This window comes from Primulina tabacum, chromosome 5 (genome assembly GCF_025594145.1).
Source record: "Primulina tabacum isolate GXHZ01 chromosome 5, ASM2559414v2, whole genome shotgun sequence".
Lineage (NCBI taxonomy): Eukaryota > Viridiplantae > Streptophyta > Magnoliopsida > Lamiales > Gesneriaceae > Primulina > Primulina tabacum.
The window spans coordinates 23,079,866-23,102,295 of NC_134554.1; the positions used below are offsets into that span (position 1 = coordinate 23,079,866).

General features: G+C 39.3%; 4 protein-coding genes across 6 annotated transcripts in view; all 4 read left to right on the forward strand.

The window, feature by feature from the left end:
* Positions 1–1,389: 1,389 nt before the first annotated feature.
* LOC142544273 (acetyl-CoA carboxylase 1-like) lies at positions 1,390–3,758 on the forward strand. The gene is made up of 9 exons (XM_075651332.1): positions 1,390–1,509; positions 1,872–2,078; positions 2,156–2,317; positions 2,479–2,571; positions 2,659–2,754; positions 2,957–3,130; positions 3,374–3,467; positions 3,551–3,691; positions 3,739–3,758. Exons 1-9 carry the CDS (start codon positions 1,390–1,392, stop codon positions 3,756–3,758), a joined length of 1,107 nt encoding a protein of 368 aa, XP_075507447.1.
* The window catches only part of LOC142547321 (acetyl-CoA carboxylase 1-like), a 28,069-nt gene continuing 9,219 nt past the window's right edge, over positions 3,581–22,430 (forward strand). Inside the window, exons 1-13 of one of the 3 annotated variants that reach the window (XM_075655572.1) lie at positions 3,581–3,738; positions 3,827–3,877; positions 3,956–3,995; positions 19,547–19,663; positions 19,755–19,829; positions 19,910–19,966; positions 20,252–20,356; positions 20,514–20,600; positions 20,940–21,131; positions 21,197–21,385; positions 21,540–21,650; positions 21,753–21,839; positions 21,937–22,113. In XM_075655572.1, the coding sequence (XP_075511687.1) occupies positions 3,852–3,877; positions 3,956–3,995; positions 19,547–19,663; positions 19,755–19,829; positions 19,910–19,966; positions 20,252–20,356; positions 20,514–20,600; positions 20,940–21,131; positions 21,197–21,385; positions 21,540–21,650; positions 21,753–21,839; positions 21,937–22,113 (1,263 nt within the window). In that variant the 5' untranslated portion in view covers positions 3,581–3,738; positions 3,827–3,851. Of the gene's footprint in view, positions 3,739–3,826; positions 3,878–3,955; positions 3,996–19,278; positions 19,472–19,546; positions 19,664–19,754; positions 19,830–19,909; positions 19,967–20,251; positions 20,357–20,513; positions 20,601–20,939; positions 21,132–21,196; positions 21,386–21,539; positions 21,651–21,752; positions 21,840–21,936; positions 22,114–22,430 lie in introns of those variants that run through there. The other 2 variants (XM_075655571.1, XM_075655570.1) reach the window with 2 other exon arrangements.
* LOC142547322 (uncharacterized) lies at positions 7,174–13,609 on the forward strand. Its single transcript, XM_075655573.1, has 2 exons — positions 7,174–7,754; positions 12,460–13,609. Exons 1-2 carry the CDS (start codon positions 7,256–7,258, stop codon positions 12,513–12,515), a joined length of 555 nt encoding a protein of 184 aa, XP_075511688.1. The 5' UTR covers positions 7,174–7,255; the 3' UTR covers positions 12,516–13,609.
* Positions 13,629–18,983, forward strand: LOC142547323 (uncharacterized). Its single transcript, XM_075655575.1, has 2 exons — positions 13,629–14,206; positions 18,917–18,983. The coding sequence occupies exons 1-2, from the start codon at positions 13,708–13,710 to the stop codon at positions 18,970–18,972; spliced, it is 555 nt and encodes a 184-aa protein (XP_075511690.1). The 5' UTR covers positions 13,629–13,707; the 3' UTR covers positions 18,973–18,983.

The following is a 22,430-nucleotide window of genomic DNA, read 5'->3' on the forward strand; positions in this document are numbered from 1 at the left end:
AAAATGAAAATTAAAACTTGTGCAACTGTATATATTTTACGTCTATGTATCATACGGATGAAACTAAATTAAATATATATAAAAGTCGAAAATGTGTAGAGTTTTTAACGTGTGAAATAATTTTAATTGAAATCGTAGTTGGCGCAGCAATTTTCGCAGCCAAAAAGAGTAGACACTACTGCAGCTGTTACATCGTTCACTCCAAATATTGGCGGACACTGCAATATTTATGTATTATTCGTCATTGTTGGTGGTATTTTGCGATGATTTTAAAAAACACCCCAAAATATAAAAAACTAAATTGTTTATTTTTAAATTTTAATTAACATACAAATTAGAAAAGTTGAAAAATTTAATGTATGCGATATGTAGGTTAGATGGAGGGAGAGCCATGTGGTTGCATCATTAAAAATGGCCGCTCATATTTAAGAGCCCAACCAATCTAAACCAAACTCCCAACCAAAAATACCAAATACGTTGCATTCATCAATGATCAACACACTTTCTTCTTCTCCACCAAGAATTTGGTGTACTTCACAGCTTTTTACCCATCATATTGAATTCCTTGCTTGCATTTCTTTCCTTGAATCGGGTAGTGCTCGAGAATAAGAGCTAACCCGGTTGAGAATTTCTTTGCTTGCAGCCTTTCTCCATTTCTGGGGCTCTATTTGATTGAAGACGACTTCTGTTTGCTATGGTTTTTCTTGGGAGTGGTCTTTGTTGTATAGGAGTCTCTAATTCTTTATTCAGCTGTTTAGTACTTTTAGGTTGAATACATTTACCGTTGTAAGAGGAACTTTTTTTGTACTTGTATATCAGATGATAAACTTCGAATTTATTAGTTTAATTTTTTTAGGCAAATATTGCATTACAAATGATCAGCAAGATTTTGATTTGGTCCCATAACGTTGGTTTCTGAAATGATCACATTGTCTGTTTTGATCTAGGTGATTTTATTTGCCAAACCACCTTAGGTTTTGGTTACAGAGTTGTCCAAAAGGGCCAAAAGCTAGTATTAGAATCATTTGTCTTAATTATCAGATACTTCAGTTCGACATGGGATAAGACAAAACATATATAAAAATCGAAATTATTGTGTTCTTAACGAATGTTGTTTTCTTCAGCTACTTCAATATGTCAGAAGCTCAAAGAAGGCAAGTGTCAACCAGTGGTAGGCATGCTAATGGATATGTAAGTGGACCTGCTCCATCAAGGTTTACAAGCTCAGTACTTGAAGTGAATGAGTTTTGTCAAGCCCTTGGAGGAAAGTGGCCGATTCACAGTATCTTGATTGCTAACAATGGAATGGCAGCTGTCAAGTTTATACGTAGCACTAGAACATGGGCTTATGAAACATTTGGCACGGAGAAGGCAATTTTGTTGGTGGCAATGGCTACTCCGGAGGATATGAGAATAAATGCAGAGCATATTAGGATAGCCGATCAATTTGTTGAAGTGCCTGGAGGCACTAACAACAATAACTATGCTAATGTTCAACTCATTGTTGAGGTTTGTAGACATAGTTTTGTCTGTCCTTTTGTACTCTAGTTTCTATCATTGGATAATGTCATTTTAGAGTTGTTTGAAACTGTGCAAAGGTAGATTTTAAGGGCAATTTGGTGCTAATCTAGGAATTTAAATAATAAACTTTGCATGATCCCTATCTTCATTTTCCTCTCTAAGAATCTATAGCTGCAATAGCTTTGCATCTATATGCTTTCTGCATAACTAGGCTCGTTCTTGCACACAAAAGAGATAGGGAAAATGTATGACGATTATCTGGTGTTGTCACAAATTGAACTGAGAACAAATCGCTTGGATGATTAATTTAGAACAAAAAGTTAAACTAGCATTTGTATTTTTATTTCCAGATGGCCGAGATAACACATGTTGATGCTGTGTGGCCTGGTTGGGGTCATGCATCTGAAAATCCAGAGCTGCCTGATGCTTTGAGTGCAAAAGGCATCATATTTTTGGGGCCACCATCTGCATCGATGGCTGCATTGGGAGATAAAATTGGGTCATCGTTGATTGCACAAGCTGCAGAAGTGCCAACTCTGCCTTGGAGTGGTTCTCATGTACGTATCTGTTTCTGAAGCCACACCTCTTTGCTTTCTCTTTGTCATATCATTTCATGCATTTGCCATTGTTTTAGGTGAAAATTTCTCCCAATTGTTGTTTGGTCTCTATCCCAGATACTGCATATAGGGAAGCGTGTGTTCATACCACAGAAGAAGCAATATCTAGTTGCCATGTTGTGGGTTACCCTGCAATGGTAAAAGCATCTTGGGGTGGAGGTGGTAAAGGCATTAGAAAGGTATAATTATCGCGATATTTTTAGTTAAATTCCAAGTGAACTGTATCCTTTTGACTAGGAGCAAGAATTTTGAACTTGATTTTTTTGAGTTTCAAGTTTGATTTTCTTTGTACCATAGTTTCTGTAAGACAAACATCATTGATCATCATATCTAACTATAGGTCCATAATGATGATGAAGTCCGGGCTTTATTCAAACAAGTTCAAGGTGAAGTTCCTGGTTCCCCCATATTCATAATGAAGGTTGCTTCTCAGGTTAGAACATTCTTTTCTTCTACTTTAAAGTCTCAGGAGTGCATCATTGAGATTTTATTTTAACATCAATATGGTTTTCTTTCTCAGAGCCGACATCTTGAAGTCCAACTGCTCTGTGATCAATATGGAAATGTTGCTGCTTTGCATAGCCGTGACTGCAGCATTCAAAGGAGACACCAAAAGGTTAGTTTCTATGATACTTCTGAATATAGTATTAAGGGAAAGAGACATGGTGTATGAGCAATAATTTGCTATTTTCTGGTCCCCATGTGTTATTTTGCATATTATAATAGTAAGCATATCTGCGTTCTTCTGTTAAGAAAAATTTCCTTCTTCCATAGAACAACTGTGTTAAGTATTGTTTCAACACATAATGCTATTTTAGATCATTGAAGAGGGCCCAATAACAGTCGCGCCCTTGGAAACAGTAAGGAAACTTGAGCAAGCTGCTAGAAGGCTGGCCAAAAGTGTTAATTATGTTGGAGCCGCAACTGTGGAGTATTTGTACAGTATGGACACTGGCGAATATTATTTTTTGGAGTTAAACCCACGGTTACAGGTTTGTTACATTTTCATCCATGGTATGACTCTGATATTATTTATTGATACTATCAAATGAACATAGATTCAATTCACACTACCTCACTTTAGTTCTAAGTAAATGTACAAGTATGGATTTTTTGTTAATAGGAAGATTGGGTCGCCAAGATTTTTGGAACTAATTCTCTCCTGTGAAGATGACTGTGAATTGCTTGTCACTGAACTATTTATGGTAGGATTTATCTTCTTGTCAAATTTTTAGGTGGAGCACCCTGTCACTGAGTGGATAGCTGAAATAAATCTTCCTGCGGCACAAGTTGCGGTTGGGATGGGTGTCCCTCTCTGGCAAATTCCAGGTTTTTTCTTCACATTTCTCACTTACTGAATTTTTAATTTTTTTAAGCTTTGATGATGGTTTTCATTGTGCTTAATAAATTAGAGATACGACGATTTTACGGTATGGAACATGGTGGAGGTTATGATGCTTGGAGGACAACATCCATTGTTGCTACTCCATTTGACTTTGACAAAGCAGAGTCTATAAGGCCTAAAGGTCATTGTGTGGCCGTTCGTGTGACAAGTGAGGACCCTGATGATGGCTTTAAGCCAACAAGTGGAAGAGTACAGGTCAGAATTTGTCTGATTGAGCAGCTCTATTTCTTTCTATATACCCAATCTCATGATGATCACTGCATCATTCCGCAACTACAAACAGGAGTTGAGTTTCAAAAGCAAACCAAATGTGTGGGCTTATTTTTCTGTCAAGGTACATATCTATAAATCTTATCATTAGGAGATTTTTAAATTTAAAGCTGCTTCTGACTATTATCTAAAATATGCGCAGTCTGGGGGAGGTATTCATGAATTTTCAGACTCACAATTTGGTAAGTAAATTGCAAGAGGAAATGCAAAATATCATGTTGCTTTTGTCAAACACTTTATATGCCTAAAAAGCTGCCGTGGCGTGGTACTTTGTTGTCGGAATATGCTTCCCTTTTAGACTTGGTATTATTGATGGCACTATTCAAGTCCTTTTAATGACTGATTAGGAACTCTGAGCTAATGTTACCTAGTAAAAATATGCTCAAAATACATGCCCAAGGAATTAGTTCTGCATAAAACTTCTAATTGTCCATTTGCATGTGATCTTGATTAAGTTGAAGTTCTCTTCATTTTGTGGCGTAGGTTATTCATTTGGGTTTTCATTTCTTAGTAAAATTTTCAGTTTCTTATGGAAAGATATCGGTCAGTAAATATCGGATTTTGAAATGCATAGGGAAATCAGATGAATATGCTATGGTGGTAGATCACTCAATGACCAGGCGAGACATTTTTTGATAGTTTTCAACATCCCTAATCTTTATTATTCTCTTCATGTCGATGTACGAGTTTTGGTTGACCGCTTATGATAATTCTAATGTGATTCTTGTGATTAGGGGTGTAAATGATCAATCTCAACTACAAAAAATGAGCTCGAGATCATTGAGCTCAAAATAAAGGGGTTTCAGGTCAAATTCAGAATTAGTTTTGGGTTTGTGTTTGGGCTCGCAAGCTCATGAACAACAATTTGAGCCTGCCAACTGGCTTACACCCCTACTTGTGATATAGGTTTCTTTAAGCATGCATAGCATCTCTTATTTAGTAAGTTGGAATAAATGGATAATTTCATTTCTTAACTCAGGGCATGTTGTGAGGCCCAATACTTAAAATAAGCCCAGCCCATTTCCCATTTTTATTATAATTACCCAAACCATTTCTATGAGATAGCGTACAGCAGATTAGAGTTCTCTTCCATTCCAGTAGCTTTCGGCCCTTCTTCGTGACTTTCTGCCTCAGCCGCGTTGCTCCGTTAGAGGCTGGAGTTGAAGTGCAACACCTAGCCATCTTCTTCCTTCAACCTATTAGCTACTTTCCTGCCTTGAATCGGTAGGTGACGAGCTCGATTTGGCTTGATTTCCAGCAGCGGTGCGCGTAGCTTCGATTCGGTTTTAGGTAAGCTTTTGGCTTCGAATTTTGGTTGTTCCTGGTGTATTAGTTTATAAAAGTGAAGAATTGAGCTTTTCCCCTAATTTCAAGCTAGGTTTCCGGCGTGAACAGTGTTTCCGGCAACTTGTTCCAGCGAGCCACCTTTGCGAAATTAACGTTGTGCATTCTAGCTTTGAGTATTGAGGTATTAAGTTTGAAATTCCAGATTTTGAAAGGTTATATAGGCTGCCCGGATTTCGAATTTTAACTGAGACGATTTATTTTGGTCGTTTGGTATGCATTGTATTGAAGTGTATAGCGAATTTATATTGTAGGTTTTATTGTTGGGCGAGTTCAGTCGATAATCCTTAAGAATTTGCCGTGGTATTGTAAGTTGCAATTGAGGTACGTTCAAACCTATATCATTATGACGCTTATATTGGCGTGTAAGAATATTCGGTGAATGTTGTTTGCTATTATGTGCATTGAATGTTTATTTTGATGCATTCATGCATTAATTATGTTGGCATAACATATTGAGCCTTGACTCCTTTGACGGCTATTTATGTTGATTCTGTTGAGATATTGAGTCATCAGAGGGACGAGTGGGTTAGGATTAGCCACATTCCCAGATGACAGCTAGGGACGAGCGACTTAGCTACTCGCATTCCCGATGCTACGTGCATGGACGAGTGGCGATTTGATGCTGCATTCCTGGCACGGGTGGCCACTGTTACTGTTGATGATGCTATTCGTTTGGACTCCATTTGGTATCCGTTATTCCATTGTTACCATTCATGCATCACATAGCATTGCATTTACTTGATATTATTAGATGTCCTTTATTTACGTCGTGATTTTACTGGTTTGTCGTACTGGGGTCCGACCCCTGTTTTCTTTTGATGTTGTGGTTGTTTTGATGACATAGCAGGTCATTCCAGGGGTTTTGACGCGTCTGGTGGAGCGTCAGCGAGTGGTACCCAGTAGTCAGTCGGTTGGTGTCAGAGTTCCCAGATATTTATATATATATTATGCTGGTTTGATACATTTGTCAGGGAGATGCCCTGTGTAGCTGTATGGTTATGTTTTAATTTTGTTTTGGATTTTATTTGTGGTTGTGGTGTCTACTCCTGGCCAGTGCGGCTGTAGGATGTTTGTTGGGTTGGTTGTGAAACTGATGTTATTTTCGAGCGTATATTGTTATTGTTGTGTTTTGAAATTTTTGGGATGTCCTACTTACAGGGAGGTCATGCCGAAATTTCTGTAGGCCCTAATGAACATTTTAAACTCGTTTTCGCTGTTTACACCATTTAATCCTTGTTGTGTGGTAATTAAATATTAACTAAGTGCACGGGCCCTGACAGTTTGGTATCAGAGCGTAACTGGGATACGCTCGAATTAGAGTCTAGGATACTCGAGTTTAGACACCAATAAAATGATTGTGCATGTGTTTGATTACTTGCTCTTACTTGTTTATATGTTTTGAATTAATTGTATCTGCATGACTAGAGCGTATTAGATTAAGTTTATGCTCTTATACTCAACCGATTATTTTGTTTCTGCCTGTGGATTAAATCCTTGTGTCTTGTAGATGGCACCGGGACGTAAGGGTAGAAAAGGAAAGGAAGTTGTTCAGGAATCTGAAGCTCCTAAAATATGTTGGAGTACACCCCTGAATTGCAGCTTAAGTTGGCTATTTGTCAATTAAAAGACCGAGCCCAGTTATGGTGGGAAACTACTGAGGAAGCTTTGAAAGAATCAGGTGAAAGAGTTACTTGGGATGTATTTTGCGCTCAGTTTGCTCGAGAGTATTCACCGCCTTCGTACTATTCGGCCAAGGAAGCTGAATTCAATAGATTGACTCAAGGTAATATGACTGTAGTGGAGTATGCCTCTCAATTTTCAGCGCTTCTTGTCTATGTTCCTCATGTTGCTAACAGTGATCGAAACAAGCTATCGCATTTTATGCAAGGATTGAATCGAACCATTTGCACTTTAGTAGTCGCTGGAGCACCTGTTAATTATGCCGATGCTGTAGAGAAAGCCAAGAATGTGGAGGCAAGTCTACTTTTGGCAGAACCACAGTCGGTAAGCCAAGAATGTGGAGGCAAGTCTACTTTTGGCAGAACCACAGTCGGTTCAACCAGGTATTCCTCAGAGTTTCGGGGGCAATGTGCCGATGCCAGTTGGTGCACCATTATACCGTCCTTTACTGCCATACCAGCCTACGCAGTCTTATCAACAACCAAAGCAGCAAAATTTTAAGGCCAAAGGAAAACAATTCAAGAAACAGACTCGTAGCAGTTCTTCTAGTTCCGGCAGTCAGCGTGGAAGTTCAGTTGGGTCACCAGGTGGAGTATTTTGTGATCGTTGTGGTGGTAAGCATTTCAGCACTCAGTGTACGGGAGTTCAGGGATCTTGTAATATCTGTGGGCAAGTTGGACATTATGCTAGAGTATGTCCGAATGCAGCGAGACAACAATTTCAGCAACCTCAGTTTGGTCAGGATTTTAGAGGACAAGCAACTAGACCTTTTGTTCCGACTCAGTCTTTTCAGCAGTCTAGCTATCCTCAGCCTAGAGGTTCTGCACAACAGCGTTTCCCAGGGCCACAGCAGGCTCGAGTTCATGGTTTAACCCAGGATCAAGTTCAAGACGCACCGGGCGGAGTTATCGCAGGTATCTGTCTTATTTTTGATCATCCCGCTCGTATATTGATAGACACAGGAGCATCTCATTCATTTGTATCTGTTGTATTTGTTGATGAGCATGAGATTGCTGCTACTCCGTTGATAGATACTGTGTCAGTCTCTACACCTGCCGGTGTATGTTTGATGTCTCATGAGATAATTCTGAATTGTGTGATTAGATTCGATGATAATATTATGATAACTAATCTCATCAAGCTAGATATGTCTGACTTCGACTGTATTCTGGGAATGGATACTCTGTCTAATTATCGAGCTACCGTCGATTGTTTCCATGGAGTTGTCAGATTCAGACCGTATTATGGCAGTAAATGGAATTTTTACGGTAGTGATTCGCAATCACGTATTCCATTAGTGTCAGCAATGGAAATGTTTAGAATCTTGTCGACAGGAAATGAAGGATTCATGATCTATGCAGTTGATGCGACACAGGGAAAAAGATTTGAAGTTTCTGATATTCCTGTTGTCAAGGAATTCCCTGATGTATTTCCCGATGAAATTCCTGGATTTCCACCCCAGATTGAAATTGATTTCAGCATTGAGTTGGTGTCCAGGACAAAATCCTATTTCTAGAGCACCATACCGTTTGGCTCCAGCGGAATTGAAAGAGCTCAAAGAGCAATTACAGGACTTGCTGGAAAAAGGTTATATTAGACCAAGTATGTCACCTTGGGGAGCTCCGGTATTGTTTGTAAAGAAGAAAGACGGAACGATGAGAATGTGCATTGATTACAGGCAGTTGAACAAAGCTGCTGTGAAGAATAAGTATCCTCTGCCGCGTATCGATGACTTGTTTGATCAGTTGCAGGGTACATCAGTGTATTCAAAGATCGATCTTCATTCTGCCTACCATCAGCTTCGAGTTCGAGAGGAAGATGTTCCGATGACAGCATTTCGAACACGTTATGGGCATTATGAATTTCTAGTTATGCCTTTTGGATTGACTAATGCTCCTGCGGTTTTTATGGATTTGATGAATCGTGTTTTTCGAGAATTTATAGACAGATTTGTTATTGTCTTCATAGATGACATTCTGATTTATTCGAAAACAAAGAAGGAGCATCGGGAACATTTAAGGTTGGTCCTCCAGACACTCAGAACAGCGCAATTGTATGCAAAGTTTTCTAAATGTGAATTCTGGATGGACAGAGTTGTATTTCTGGGTCATGTTATATCAGCTCAAGGAGTATCAGTGGATCCTAGTAAAGTGGAAGCTGTTATCAATTGGCCAACACCGACGAACATTTCCGATATTCGCAGTTTCTTGGGTTTGGCAGGATATTATAGGCGTTTCATTGAAGGATTTTCTATTATAGCAAGGCCTATGACTCAATTAACGCAAAAAGATCGACGTTTTGTGTGGACTGATGAATGTGAGTCAAGTTTTCAGACTTTGAAGGAAAAGTTAACAACAGCTCCAGTGCTAGCTTTGCCATCAGGCTCAGGTGGATATGTTGTTTGTTCAGATGCATCTCTAAATGGACTTGGATGTGTTCTAATGCAAAATGGGCGAGTGATTGCATATGCTTCTCGTCAGTTGAAGCCGCATGAGACCCGATATCCAGTTCATGACTTAGAGTTGGTTGCTATTGTGTTTGCATTGAAGTTATGGCGTCATTATCTGTACGGTGAGCAGTTTGTGATTTATTCGGATCACAAGAGCCTTAAATATCTTTTCTCACAGCCTGACTTGAACATGAGACAACGTCGATGGATGGAGTTACTTAAAGACTTTGATTGTGAGATTCAGTATCAACCAGGGCGAATGAATCTTGTTGCAGATGCTCTCAGCAGGAAAGTTCAGAATACTATGCTGACATCTTTGACTATCTCTAAAGTTCACGAGCACTTGGGAACTTCAGGATGGACTTATCAGATCAGTGGAGACTACTTTATAGTGTCATCTATTCAAGTCGAGCCACAGATTTTGTCCAGAATCAAAGCAGCACAGAAGACCGATCCGCATATTCATAGATTGAAAGAATGTCTCGAACAGGTCAGACAGAAAAGTTTAGTGTTGCTTCAGATGGTAGTCTACGCTTTAATGGTAGACTTGTGGTTCCTAATTTGATAGATCTGAAAGAAGCTATACTACGCGAAGCACATTGTAGTCGACACAGTATTCACCCAGGAATTCGAAAGATGTATCATACCTTGAGAGCTCATTATTGGTGGGAAGGTATGAAGAAAGATATTTCTCATTTTGTGGCTAAATGTTTAACGTGTCAGCAAGTTAAAGCCGAGAGAATGAGACCTGGTGGAATGTTACATAGTCTTGAAGTGCCGCAGTGGAACTGGGAGCACATTGCTATGGATTTTGTGACACATTTACCTTGTTCTAATCGTGGTTGTGATGCGATTTGGGTGATTGTTGATAGATTGTCTAAATCAGCTCATTTTATTCCGTATGATCGTACTTGCACTTATTTGAAAATGGCGAAACTGTACATTGATCATATAGTGAGATTGCATGGTGTGTCAGTAACCTTAGTATCTGATCGTGATCCAAGGTTTGCTTCGAAGTTTTGGGGAAGTTTGCAATCAGCTTTGGGTTCAAAGTTGGCTATGAGCACTGCCTATCACCCGCAGACAGATGGTCAGTCAAAAAGAACCATCCAGACTCTAGAAGATATGTTACGAGCAGTAGTGATGGATTTCAAAGGTGGTTGGGAAGAATCATTGTCTTTGGTTGAATTCTCTTACAATAATAGTTTTCAGGCAACAATCGGTATGGCACCATTTGAAGCTTTGTATGGAAGAAAGTGCAGATCACCGATATGTTGGGAAGATGTAGGAGAAAAACAGATGTCAAGACCAGAATTTATTCAAGAAATGAAAGATAAAGTTGAATTGATCAGGAAAAGGATGAAAGCAGCCCAAGATCGTCAAGCCAGTTATGCTAATAAAAGGCGTAGACCTTTAGAGTTCCAAGTGGGCGATTATGTTTTCTTGAAAGTATCACCATTCCGGGGTACTATGAGATTTGGACATAAAGGGAAGTTAGCTCCGCGTTATATTGGTCCGTATATGATTGTTGAGAGGATTGGCACATTGGCGTATCGTTTGGATTTGCCGCAGAGTTTGTCTTTGATACATAATGTGTTTCATGTATCTATGTTGCGGAAGTATGAGCCAGATCCTTCTCATATCTTGAATGTCGAAGATGTGGAGTTGGACAGTTCCCTTAGCTATGTTGAACATCCAGTGCAAATTTTGGACCGTAAGGAAAGACAGCTCAGGAGCAAGACGATTCCATTGGTTTTGGTACAATGGAGTAGACATGGAAGAGAAGAATCTACATGGAAATTAGAGGCAAAGATGCGACAAGAATGGCCTCATTTGTTTGAGAATGTAATGAATTACGCGATGTATTCTGAATTTCCTATGTATTATCAGATGTAATGTTGTGGATATCAGTGTTGTGTTTGTTAGATTTCGAGGACGAAATCTTTTATTAGTAGGGGAGAATGTGAGGCCCAATACTTAAAATAAGCCCAGCCCATTTCCCATTTTTATTATAATTACCCAAACCATTTCTATGAGATAGCGTACAGCAGATTAGAGTTATCTTCCATTCCAGTAGCTTTCGGCCCTTCTTCGTGACTTTCTGCCTCAGCCGCGTTGCTCCGTTAGAGGCTGGAGTTGAAGTGCAACACCTAGCCATCTTCTTCCTTCAACCTATTAGCTACTTTCCTGCCTTGAATCGGTAGGTGACGAGCTCGATTTGGCTTGATTTCCAGCAGCGGTGCGCGTAGCTTCGATTCGGTTTTAGGTAAGCTTTTGGCTTCGAATTTTGGTTGTTCCTGGTGTATTAGTTTATAAAAGTGAAGAATTGAGCTTTTCCCCTAATTTCAAGCTAGGTTTCCGGCGTGAACAGTGTTTCCGGCAACTTGTTCCAGCGAGCCACCTTTGCGAAATTAACGTTGTGCATTCTAGCTTTGAGTATTGAGGTATTAAGTTTGAAATTCCAGATTTTGAAAGGTTATATAGGCTGCCCGGATTTCGAATTTTAACTGAGACGATTTATTTTGGTCGTTTGGTATGCATTGTATTGAAGTGTATAGCGAATTTATATTGTAGGTTTTATTGTTGGGCGAGTTCAGTCGATAATCCTTAAGAATTTGCCGTGGTATTGTAAGTTGCAATTGAGGTACGTTCAAACCTATATCATTATGACGCTTATATTGGCGTGTAAGAATATTCGGTGAATGTTGTTTGCTATTATGTGCATTGAATGTTTATTTTGATGCATTCATGCATTAATTATGTTGGCATAACATATTGAGCCTTGACTCCTTTGACGGCTATTTATGTTGATTCTGTTGAGATATTGAGTCATCAGAGGGACGAGTGGGTTAGGATTAGCCACATTCCCAGATGACAGCTAGGGACGAGCGACTTAGCTACTCGCATTCCCGATGCTACGTGCATGGACGAGTGGCGATTTGATGCTGCATTCCTGGCACGGGTGGCCACTGTTACTGTTGATGATGCTATTCGTTTGGACTCCATTTGGTATCCGTTATTCCATTGTTACCATTCATGCATCACATAGCATTGCATTTACTTGATATTATTAGATGTCCTTTATTTACGTCGTGATTTTACTGGTTTGTCGTACTGGGGTCCGACCCCTGTTTTCTTTTGATGTTGTGGTTGTTTTGATGACATAGCAGGTCATTCCAGGGGTTTTGACGCGTCTGGTGGAGCGTCAGCGAGTGGTACCCAGTAGTCAGTCGGTTGGTGTCAGAGTTCCCAGATATTTATATATATATTATGCTGGTTTGATACATTTGTCAGGGAGATGCCCTGTGTAGCTGTATGGTTATGTTTTAATTTTGTTTTGGATTTTATTTGTGGTTGTGGTGTCTACTCCTGGCCAGTGCGGCTGTAGGATGTTTGTTGGGTTGGTTGTGAAACTGATGTTATTTTCGAGCGTATATTGTTATTGTTGTGTTTTGAAATTTTTGGGATGTCCTACTTACAGGGAGGTCATGCCGAAATTTCTGTAGGCCCTAATGAACATTTTAAACTCGTTTTCGCTGTTTACACCATTTAATCCTTGTTGTGTGGTAATTAAATATTAACTAAGTGCACGGGCCCTGACAGTTTGGTATCAGAGCGTAACTGGGATACGCTCGAATTAGAGTCTAGGATACTCGAGTTTAGACACCAATAAAATGATTGTGCATGTGTTTGATTACTTGCTCTTACTTGTTTATATGTTTTGAATTAATTGTATCTGCATGACTAGAGCGTATTAGATTAAGTTTATGCTCTTATACTCAACCGATTATTTTGTTTCTGCCTGTGGATTAAATCCTTGTGTCTTGTAGATGGCACCGGGACGTAAGGGTAGAAAAGGAAAGGAAGTTGTTCAGGAATCTGAAGCTCCTAAAATATGTTGGAGTACACCCCTGAATTGCAGCTTAAGTTGGCTATTTGTCAATTAAAAGACCGAGCCCAGTTATGGTGGGAAACTACTGAGGAAGCTTTGAAAGAATCAGGTGAAAGAGTTACTTGGGATGTATTTTGCGCTCAGTTTGCTCGAGAGTATTCACCGCCTTCGTACTATTCGGCCAAGGAAGCTGAATTCAATAGATTGACTCAAGGTAATATGACTGTAGTGGAGTATGCCTCTCAATTTTCAGCGCTTCTTGTCTATGTTCCTCATGTTGCTAACAGTGATCGAAACAAGCTATCGCATTTTATGCAAGGATTGAATCGAACCATTTGCACTTTAGTAGTCGCTGGAGCACCTGTTAATTATGCCGATGCTGTAGAGAAAGCCAAGAATGTGGAGGCAAGTCTACTTTTGGCAGAACCACAGTCGGTAAGCCAAGAATGTGGAGGCAAGTCTACTTTTGGCAGAACCACAGTCGGTTCAACCAGGTATTCCTCAGAGTTTCGGGGGCAATGTGCCGATGCCAGTTGGTGCACCATTATACCGTCCTTTACTGCCATACCAGCCTACGCAGTCTTATCAACAACCAAAGCAGCAAAATTTTAAGGCCAAAGGAAAACAATTCAAGAAACAGACTCGTAGCAGTTCTTCTAGTTCCGGCAGTCAGCGTGGAAGTTCAGTTGGGTCACCAGGTGGAGTATTTTGTGATCGTTGTGGTGGTAAGCATTTCAGCACTCAGTGTACGGGAGTTCAGGGATCTTGTAATATCTGTGGGCAAGTTGGACATTATGCTAGAGTATGTCCGAATGCAGCGAGACAACAATTTCAGCAACCTCAGTTTGGTCAGGATTTTAGAGGACAAGCAACTAGACCTTTTGTTCCGACTCAGTCTTTTCAGCAGTCTAGCTATCCTCAGCCTAGAGGTTCTGCACAACAGCGTTTCCCAGGGCCACAGCAGGCTCGAGTTCATGGTTTAACCCAGGATCAAGTTCAAGACGCACCGGGCGGAGTTATCGCAGGTATCTGTCTTATTTTTGATCATCCCGCTCGTATATTGATAGACACAGGAGCATCTCATTCATTTGTATCTGTTGTATTTGTTGATGAGCATGAGATTGCTGCTACTCCGTTGATAGATACTGTGTCAGTCTCTACACCTGCCGGTGTATGTTTGATGTCTCATGAGATAATTCTGAATTGTGTGATTAGATTCGATGATAATATTATGATAACTAATCTCATCAAGCTAGATATGTCTGACTTCGACTGTATTCTGGGAATGGATACTCTGTCTAATTATCGAGCTACCGTCGATTGTTTCCATGGAGTTGTCAGATTCAGACCGTATTATGGCAGTAAATGGAATTTTTACGGTAGTGATTCGCAATCACGTATTCCATTAGTGTCAGCAATGGAAATGTTTAGAATCTTGTCGACAGGAAATGAAGGATTCATGATCTATGCAGTTGATGCGACACAGGGAAAAAGATTTGAAGTTTCTGATATTCCTGTTGTCAAGGAATTCCCTGATGTATTTCCCGATGAAATTCCTGGATTTCCACCCCAGATTGAAATTGATTTCAGCATTGAGTTGGTGTCCAGGACAAAATCCTATTTCTAGAGCACCATACCGTTTGGCTCCAGCGGAATTGAAAGAGCTCAAAGAGCAATTACAGGACTTGCTGGAAAAAGGTTATATTAGACCAAGTATGTCACCTTGGGGAGCTCCGGTATTGTTTGTAAAGAAGAAAGACGGAACGATGAGAATGTGCATTGATTACAGGCAGTTGAACAAAGCTGCTGTGAAGAATAAGTATCCTCTGCCGCGTATCGATGACTTGTTTGATCAGTTGCAGGGTACATCAGTGTATTCAAAGATCGATCTTCATTCTGCCTACCATCAGCTTCGAGTTCGAGAGGAAGATGTTCCGATGACAGCATTTCGAACACGTTATGGGCATTATGAATTTCTAGTTATGCCTTTTGGATTGACTAATGCTCCTGCGGTTTTTATGGATTTGATGAATCGTGTTTTTCGAGAATTTATAGACAGATTTGTTATTGTCTTCATAGATGACATTCTGATTTATTCGAAAACAAAGAAGGAGCATCGGGAACATTTAAGGTTGGTCCTCCAGACACTCAGAACAGCGCAATTGTATGCAAAGTTTTCTAAATGTGAATTCTGGATGGACAGAGTTGTATTTCTGGGTCATGTTATATCAGCTCAAGGAGTATCAGTGGATCCTAGTAAAGTGGAAGCTGTTATCAATTGGCCAACACCGACGAACATTTCCGATATTCGCAGTTTCTTGGGTTTGGCAGGATATTATAGGCGTTTCATTGAAGGATTTTCTATTATAGCAAGGCCTATGACTCAATTAACGCAAAAAGATCGACGTTTTGTGTGGACTGATGAATGTGAGTCAAGTTTTCAGACTTTGAAGGAAAAGTTAACAACAGCTCCAGTGCTAGCTTTGCCATCAGGCTCAGGTGGATATGTTGTTTGTTCAGATGCATCTCTAAATGGACTTGGATGTGTTCTAATGCAAAATGGGCGAGTGATTGCATATGCTTCTCGTCAGTTGAAGCCGCATGAGACCCGATATCCAGTTCATGACTTAGAGTTGGTTGCTATTGTGTTTGCATTGAAGTTATGGCGTCATTATCTGTACGGTGAGCAGTTTGTGATTTATTCGGATCACAAGAGCCTTAAATATCTTTTCTCACAGCCTGACTTGAACATGAGACAACGTCGATGGATGGAGTTACTTAAAGACTTTGATTGTGAGATTCAGTATCAACCAGGGCGAATGAATCTTGTTGCAGATGCTCTCAGCAGGAAAGTTCAGAATACTATGCTGACATCTTTGACTATCTCTAAAGTTCACGAGCACTTGGGAACTTCAGGATGGACTTATCAGATCAGTGGAGACTACTTTATAGTGTCATCTATTCAAGTCGAGCCACAGATTTTGTCCAGAATCAAAGCAGCACAGAAGACCGATCCGCATATTCATAGATTGAAAGAATGTCTCGAACAGGTCAGACAGAAAAGTTTAGTGTTGCTTCAGATGGTAGTCTACGCTTTAATGGTAGACTTGTGGTTCCTAATTTGATAGATCTGAAAGAAGCTATACTACGCGAAGCACATTGTAGTCGACACAGTATTCACCCAGGAATTCGAAAGATGTATCATACCTTGAGAGCTCATTATTGGTGGGAAGGTATGAAGAAAGATATTTCTCATTTTGTGGCTAAATGTTTAACGTGTCAGCAAGTTAAAGCCGAGAGAATGAGACCTGGTGGAATGTTACATAGTCTTGAAGTGCCGCAGTGGAACTGGGAGCACATTGCTATGGATTTTGTGACACATTTACCTTGTTCTAATCGTGGTTGTGATGCGATTTGGGTGATTGTTGATAGATTGTCTAAATCAGCTCATTTTATTCCGTATGATCGTACTTGCACTTATTTGAAAATGGCGAAACTGTACATTGATCATATAGTGAGATTGCATGGTGTGTCAGTAACCTTAGTATCTGATCGTGATCCAAGGTTTGCTTCGAAGTTTTGGGGAAGTTTGCAATCAGCTTTGGGTTCAAAGTTGGCTATGAGCACTGCCTATCACCCGCAGACAGATGGTCAGTCAAAAAGAACCATCCAGACTCTAGAAGATATGTTACGAGCAGTAGTGATGGATTTCAAAGGTGGTTGGGAAGAATCATTGTCTTTGGTTGAATTCTCTTACAATAATAGTTTTCAGGCAACAATCGGTATGGCACCATTTGAAGCTTTGTATGGAAGAAAGTGCAGATCACCGATATGTTGGGAAGATGTAGGAGAAAAACAGATGTCAAGACCAGAATTTATTCAAGAAATGAAAGATAAAGTTGAATTGATCAGGAAAAGGATGAAAGCAGCCCAAGATCGTCAAGCCAGTTATGCTAATAAAAGGCGTAGACCTTTAGAGTTCCAAGTGGGCGATTATGTTTTCTTGAAAGTATCACCATTCCGGGGTACTATGAGATTTGGACATAAAGGGAAGTTAGCTCCGCGTTATATTGGTCCGTATATGATTGTTGAGAGGATTGGCACATTGGCGTATCGTTTGGATTTGCCGCAGAGTTTGTCTTTGATACATAATGTGTTTCATGTATCTATGTTGCGGAAGTATGAGCCAGATCCTTCTCATATCTTGAATGTCGAAGATGTGGAGTTGGACAGTTCCCTTAGCTATGTTGAACATCCAGTGCAAATTTTGGACCGTAAGGAAAGACAGCTCAGGAGCAAGACGATTCCATTGGTTTTGGTACAATGGAGTAGACATGGAAGAGAAGAATCTACATGGAAATTAGAGGCAAAGATGCGACAAGAATGGCCTCATTTGTTTGAGAATGTAATGAATTACGCGATGTATTCTGAATTTCCTATGTATTATCAGATGTAATGTTGTGGATATCAGTGTTGTGTTTGTTAGATTTCGAGGACGAAATCTTTTATTAGTAGGGGAGAATGTGAGGCCCAATACTTAAAATAAGCCCAGCCCATTTCCCATTTTTATTATAATTACCCAAACCATTTCTATGAGATAGCGTACAGCAGATTAGAGTTATCTTCCATTCCAGTAGCTTTCGGCCCTTCTTCGTGACTTTCTGCCTCAGCCGCGTTGCTCCGTTAGAGGCTGGAGTTGAAGTGCAACACCTAGCCATCTTCTTCCTTCAACCTATTAGCTACTTTCCTGCCTTGAATCGGTAGGTGACGAGCTCGATTTGGCTTGATTTCCAGCAGCGGTGCGCGTAGCTTCGATTCGGTTTTAGGTAAGCTTTTGGCTTCGAATTTTGGTTGTTCCTGGTGTATTAGTTTATAAAAGTGAAGAATTGAGCTTTTCCCCTAATTTCAAGCTAGGTTTCCGGCGTGAACAGTGTTTCCGGCAACTTGTTCCAGCGAGCCACCTTTGCGAAATTAACGTTGTGCATTCTAGCTTTGAGTATTGAGGTATTAAGTTTGAAATTCCAGATTTTGAAAGGTTATATAGGCTGCCCGGATTTCGAATTTTACCTGAGACGATTTATTTTGGTTTAGTCGTTTTGTATGCATTGTATTGAAGTGTATAGCGAATTTATATTGTAAGTTTTATTGTTGGGCGAGTTCAGTCGATAATCCTTAAGAATTTGCCGTGGTATTGTAAGTTGCAATTGAGGTACGTTCAAACCTATATCATTATGACGCTTATATTGGCGTGTAAGAATATTCGGTGAATGTTGTTTGCTATTATGTGCATTGAATGTTTATTTTGATGCATTCATGCATTAATTATGTTGGCATAACATATTGAGCCTTGACTCCTTTGACGGCTATTTATGTTGATTCTGTTGAGATATTGAGTCATCAGAGGGACGAGTGGGTTAGGATTAGCCACATTCCCAGATGACAGCTAGGGACGAGCGACTTAGCTACTCGCATTCCCGATGCTACGTGCATGGACGAGCGGCGATTTGATGCTGCATTCCTGGCACGGGTGGCCACTGTTACTGTTGATGATGCTATTCGTTTGGACTCCATTTGGTATCCGTTATTCCATTGTTACCATTCATGCATCACATAGCATTGCATTTACTTGATATTATTAGATGTCCTTTATTTACGTCGTGATTTTACTGGTTTGTCGTACTGGGGTCCGACCCCTGTTTTCTTTTGATGTTGTGGTTGTTTTGATGACATAGTAGGTCATTCCAGGGGTTTTGACGCGTCTGGTGGAGCGTCAGCGAGTGGTACCCAGTAGTCAGTCGGTTGGTGTCAGAGTTCCCAGATATTTATATATATATTATGCTGGTTTGATACATTTGTCAGGGAGATGCCCTGTGTAGCTGTATGGTTATGTTTTAATGTTGTTTTGGATTTTATTTGTGGTTGTGGTGTCTAATCTTGGCCAGTGCGGCTGTAGGATGTTTGTTGGGTTGGTTGTGAAACTGATGTTATTTTCGAGCGTATATTGTTATTGTTGTGTTTTGAAATTTTTGGGATGTCCTACTTACAAGGAGGTCATGCCGAAATTTCTGTAGGCCCTAATGAACATTTTAAACTCGTTTTCGCTGTTTACACCATTTAATCCTTGTTGTGTGGTAATTAAATATTAACTAAGTGCACGGGCCCTGACACATGTTTTTGCCTTTGGGGAATCTAGAGCATTGGCCATTGCAAATATGGTTCTCGGGCTTAAAGAAATTCAGATTAGAGGAGAAATACGCACAAATGTTGATTACACTATTGATCTCTTACATGTGAGAATCTTCATATGACTAATATTAATCTACTTCCGTATGAATGAAAGATAATATTTAAGAGCATATTTTCAGGCATTAGATTACAAGGGAAATAAAATACATACAGGATGGCTTGATAGCAGAATAGCAATGAGGGTCAGAGCAGAAAGGCCCCCTTGGTATCTCTCGGTCGTCGGCGGTGCTCTTTACGTGAGTATGCGATTGTGATATCACATACAAACACTTTTGGATAGTATTTTTTAATGCAAATTAATGTCTTGTTTCTGAAATATCAACTCAGAAAGCGTCTGCTAGTAGTGCAGCCATGGTTTCAGAGTATGTTGGTTATCTTGAAAAAGGACAGATTCCTCCTAAGGTACTTGGTCTTGTAATAGTGTTTTGAGTTCTTTCTTGTTTTCCTTACATCTTTATGAGCTGGTTCTATTCCACTTGCAGCATATATCATTGGTCAGTTCTCAAGTTTCCCTGAATATTGAAGGCAGCAAATACACGGTAAGTGTAAATATATAAAACCACATGACTGCAAGCAGTTCTGCCTCTCAACAACTTATATTAGGATGTACTAATTCTCAAATTGATAGTTTTCCTAGCAAAAATAGATATGGAAGACCATAGTCCTGCTTAATTTTCAATCAAATCTCATCTCACATTTTAAATTAACTATTGAAAACACAATTGCTACACAACCTCGTATTTTTTCCCACCTATGTTTTAGTGGCATAAATAAAGGTGTCCTATTTTATTTTCAATGATTTTCTGTTTCTTTGGCCCATGCAGATTAATATGGTAAGGGGAGGTCCTGGAAGCTACAGATTGAGGATGAACGAGTCGGAAATTGAAGCAGAAATACATACACTTCGTGATGGAGGTCTACTAATGCAGGCATGATGTTACTTTTTTTGACATAGCAACTCCTTTGTAAGATTGATTAAAATTTGTAAGCTATTTGTTCTGATTGGCAACAAATTTATATACCATCTATTACTATATACATTCAGTGCAAAATTAAACTAAAGATTTGTTAATGTGATTGTTGCAGCTGAATGGAAACAGTCATGTAATATATGCAGAGGAAGAAGCAGCTGGAACACGTCTTCTTATTGATGGGAGGACTTGTTTGCTTCAGGTGCCACTTGTTCTTACTCATGGATATCTATTCTATTTTATTAAGGTTAAGGGCATGATAGTAACCACCTAGGAATGACATCAACTTTTTTACCCTTGTATGATACGGATATTACACTTTTGTTTTTTGTTTTTGTTTTTTTTTTAAATTTCAATACACACTTTTATTTTTATTTTTTTATTTAAAAAAATCAAATATTAATTTAGTCCCTCCATAATTTGTCAAATTTCACTTTCGTCCATCGATAATGATAAAAAAACTGTACATACACGCATCGCGTGTGCAGAATAATTAGTATAAATTGATTATTGTCTTTATCTCCTTCTTTCTATTATACAGAATGACCATGATCCATCCAAATTGGTGGCAGAGACACCATGCAAACTACTAAGATACCTGGTTATAGATAGCAGCCATGTTGAAGCTGACACACCTTATGCTGAGGTTGAGGTCATGAAGATGTGTATGCCCCTTCTTTCACCTGCTTCAGGAAATATTCATTTTAAAATGTCTGAAGGTCAAGCAATGCAGGTAAGCGTGTTTACTCGAAGATATTGCTTTGTTGTTTGCTAATAAATTAATGAAAAATTTTGTAGGCTGGTGAACTTGTAGCAAGACTTGACTTGGATGACCCTTTGGCTGTAAGGAAAGCAGAACCATTTCATGGTAGTTTTCCCCTTCTGGGACCTCCAACTGCCTTATCTGGAAAAGTTCATCAACGGTGTGCTGCAAGTTTGAATGCAGCTTGCATGATTCTTGCTGGATACGAGCATAACAATGATGAAGTAGATTTTCTTGTCTATTGAATATCTAAGTAATATTGAATGACTTATGAATGCATGTGTTGTTTTCGTGAAGTTTAGCCTTACACATGAGTGCTTGAAACGAGTTGTATTTGTCAAAACTACCTCTTATTTATAGATATAATCTGTTTTTCAGGTTGTTCAAAACTTGCTCAGTTGCTTGGACAATCCCGAGCTCCCTTTCCTTCAGTGGCAAGAGTGCTTTGCTGTGCTTGCTAACAGATTGCCTAAAAATCTTAGATATGAGGTTGAACAAATATAGAATGCTAATTTATTACTCTTCAAACAATTTTTTTCTCTTTTTTTTTCACGTCAAATATATACCTAGCTTTATTGTTTTAACATTCAGTTGGAAACAAAATATAAGGAGTATGAAAAAATCCCAAATATGCAAAATCTCGACTTCCCTGCAAAAAATTTACGTGGTGTTCTTGAGGTTAGTTGTTTATCTTTGTTAAACATGTGGCTCTACGTTTTTTTATTAACAGCGGGACTCATTTTTCTAGATTTTTGTTTCTTTTTTATTGCCTCAGGCCCATTTGAACTCCTATCCTGATAAAGAAAAAGCAACCCAAGAGCGAGTAGTAGAGCCTCTAATGAACCTTGTAAAATCTTACGAGGGTGGAAGAGAAAGCCACGCTCGTGTCATAGTTCAAGGACTTTTTGAAGAATATTTATTGGTTGAAGAATTATTTAGTGATAATATACAGGTAACTTTTCATACATTGTTTTACAGTTTTACATTCAAGTCACATCTTCCCAAACTATCTCCCCATAAAAGAATTTGTGGATAAGAAGAAATTCAGCTTTGAAATTCGAACCAACTTAATGTTGTTTTCATTACAGGAAAGTTGTTTATGTTCTTGCCACATTTTAATCAACTTAAATAATTGTATTACTTTGTTAGCATTTCTCTGTTGGCTCTAAAGTAAACCAGTACGCTTTATGGTGTATGGTCTCCTAGTTTCCCTCTGATTAGTGAGAGTTTCATTCTCTTAGTATTCCTGCGTACTAGCTCATCTTGTGG

What these genes read in the sequence shown, in the direction of transcription:
- LOC142544273 (XM_075651332.1), top strand. Translation starts at nt 1,390, where the DNA reads ATGGCTACTCCGGAGGATATGAGAATAAATGCAGAGCATATTAGGATA. An exon ending in TGCCTTGGAGTGGTTCTCAT is followed by an intron (nt 2,079 to 2,155) that starts GTACGTATCTGT and finishes CCATTGTTTTAG; the next exon opens with GTGAAAATTTCTCCCAATTG. An exon ending in TGTGGCCGTTCGTGTGACAA is followed by an intron (nt 3,692 to 3,738) that starts GTGAGGACCCTG and finishes GGAAGAGTACAG; the next exon opens with GTCAGAATTTGTCTGATTGA.
- LOC142547322 (XM_075655573.1), top strand. Translation starts at nt 7,256, where the DNA reads ATGCCAGTTGGTGCACCATTATACCGTCCTTTACTGCCATACCAGCCT. An exon ending in ACCGGGCGGAGTTATCGCAG is followed by an intron (nt 7,755 to 12,459) that starts GTATCTGTCTTA and finishes ATGACATAGCAG; the next exon opens with GTCATTCCAGGGGTTTTGAC.
- LOC142547323 (XM_075655575.1), top strand. Translation starts at nt 13,708, where the DNA reads ATGCCAGTTGGTGCACCATTATACCGTCCTTTACTGCCATACCAGCCT. An exon ending in ACCGGGCGGAGTTATCGCAG is followed by an intron (nt 14,207 to 18,916) that starts GTATCTGTCTTA and finishes ATGACATAGTAG; the next exon opens with GTCATTCCAGGGGTTTTGAC.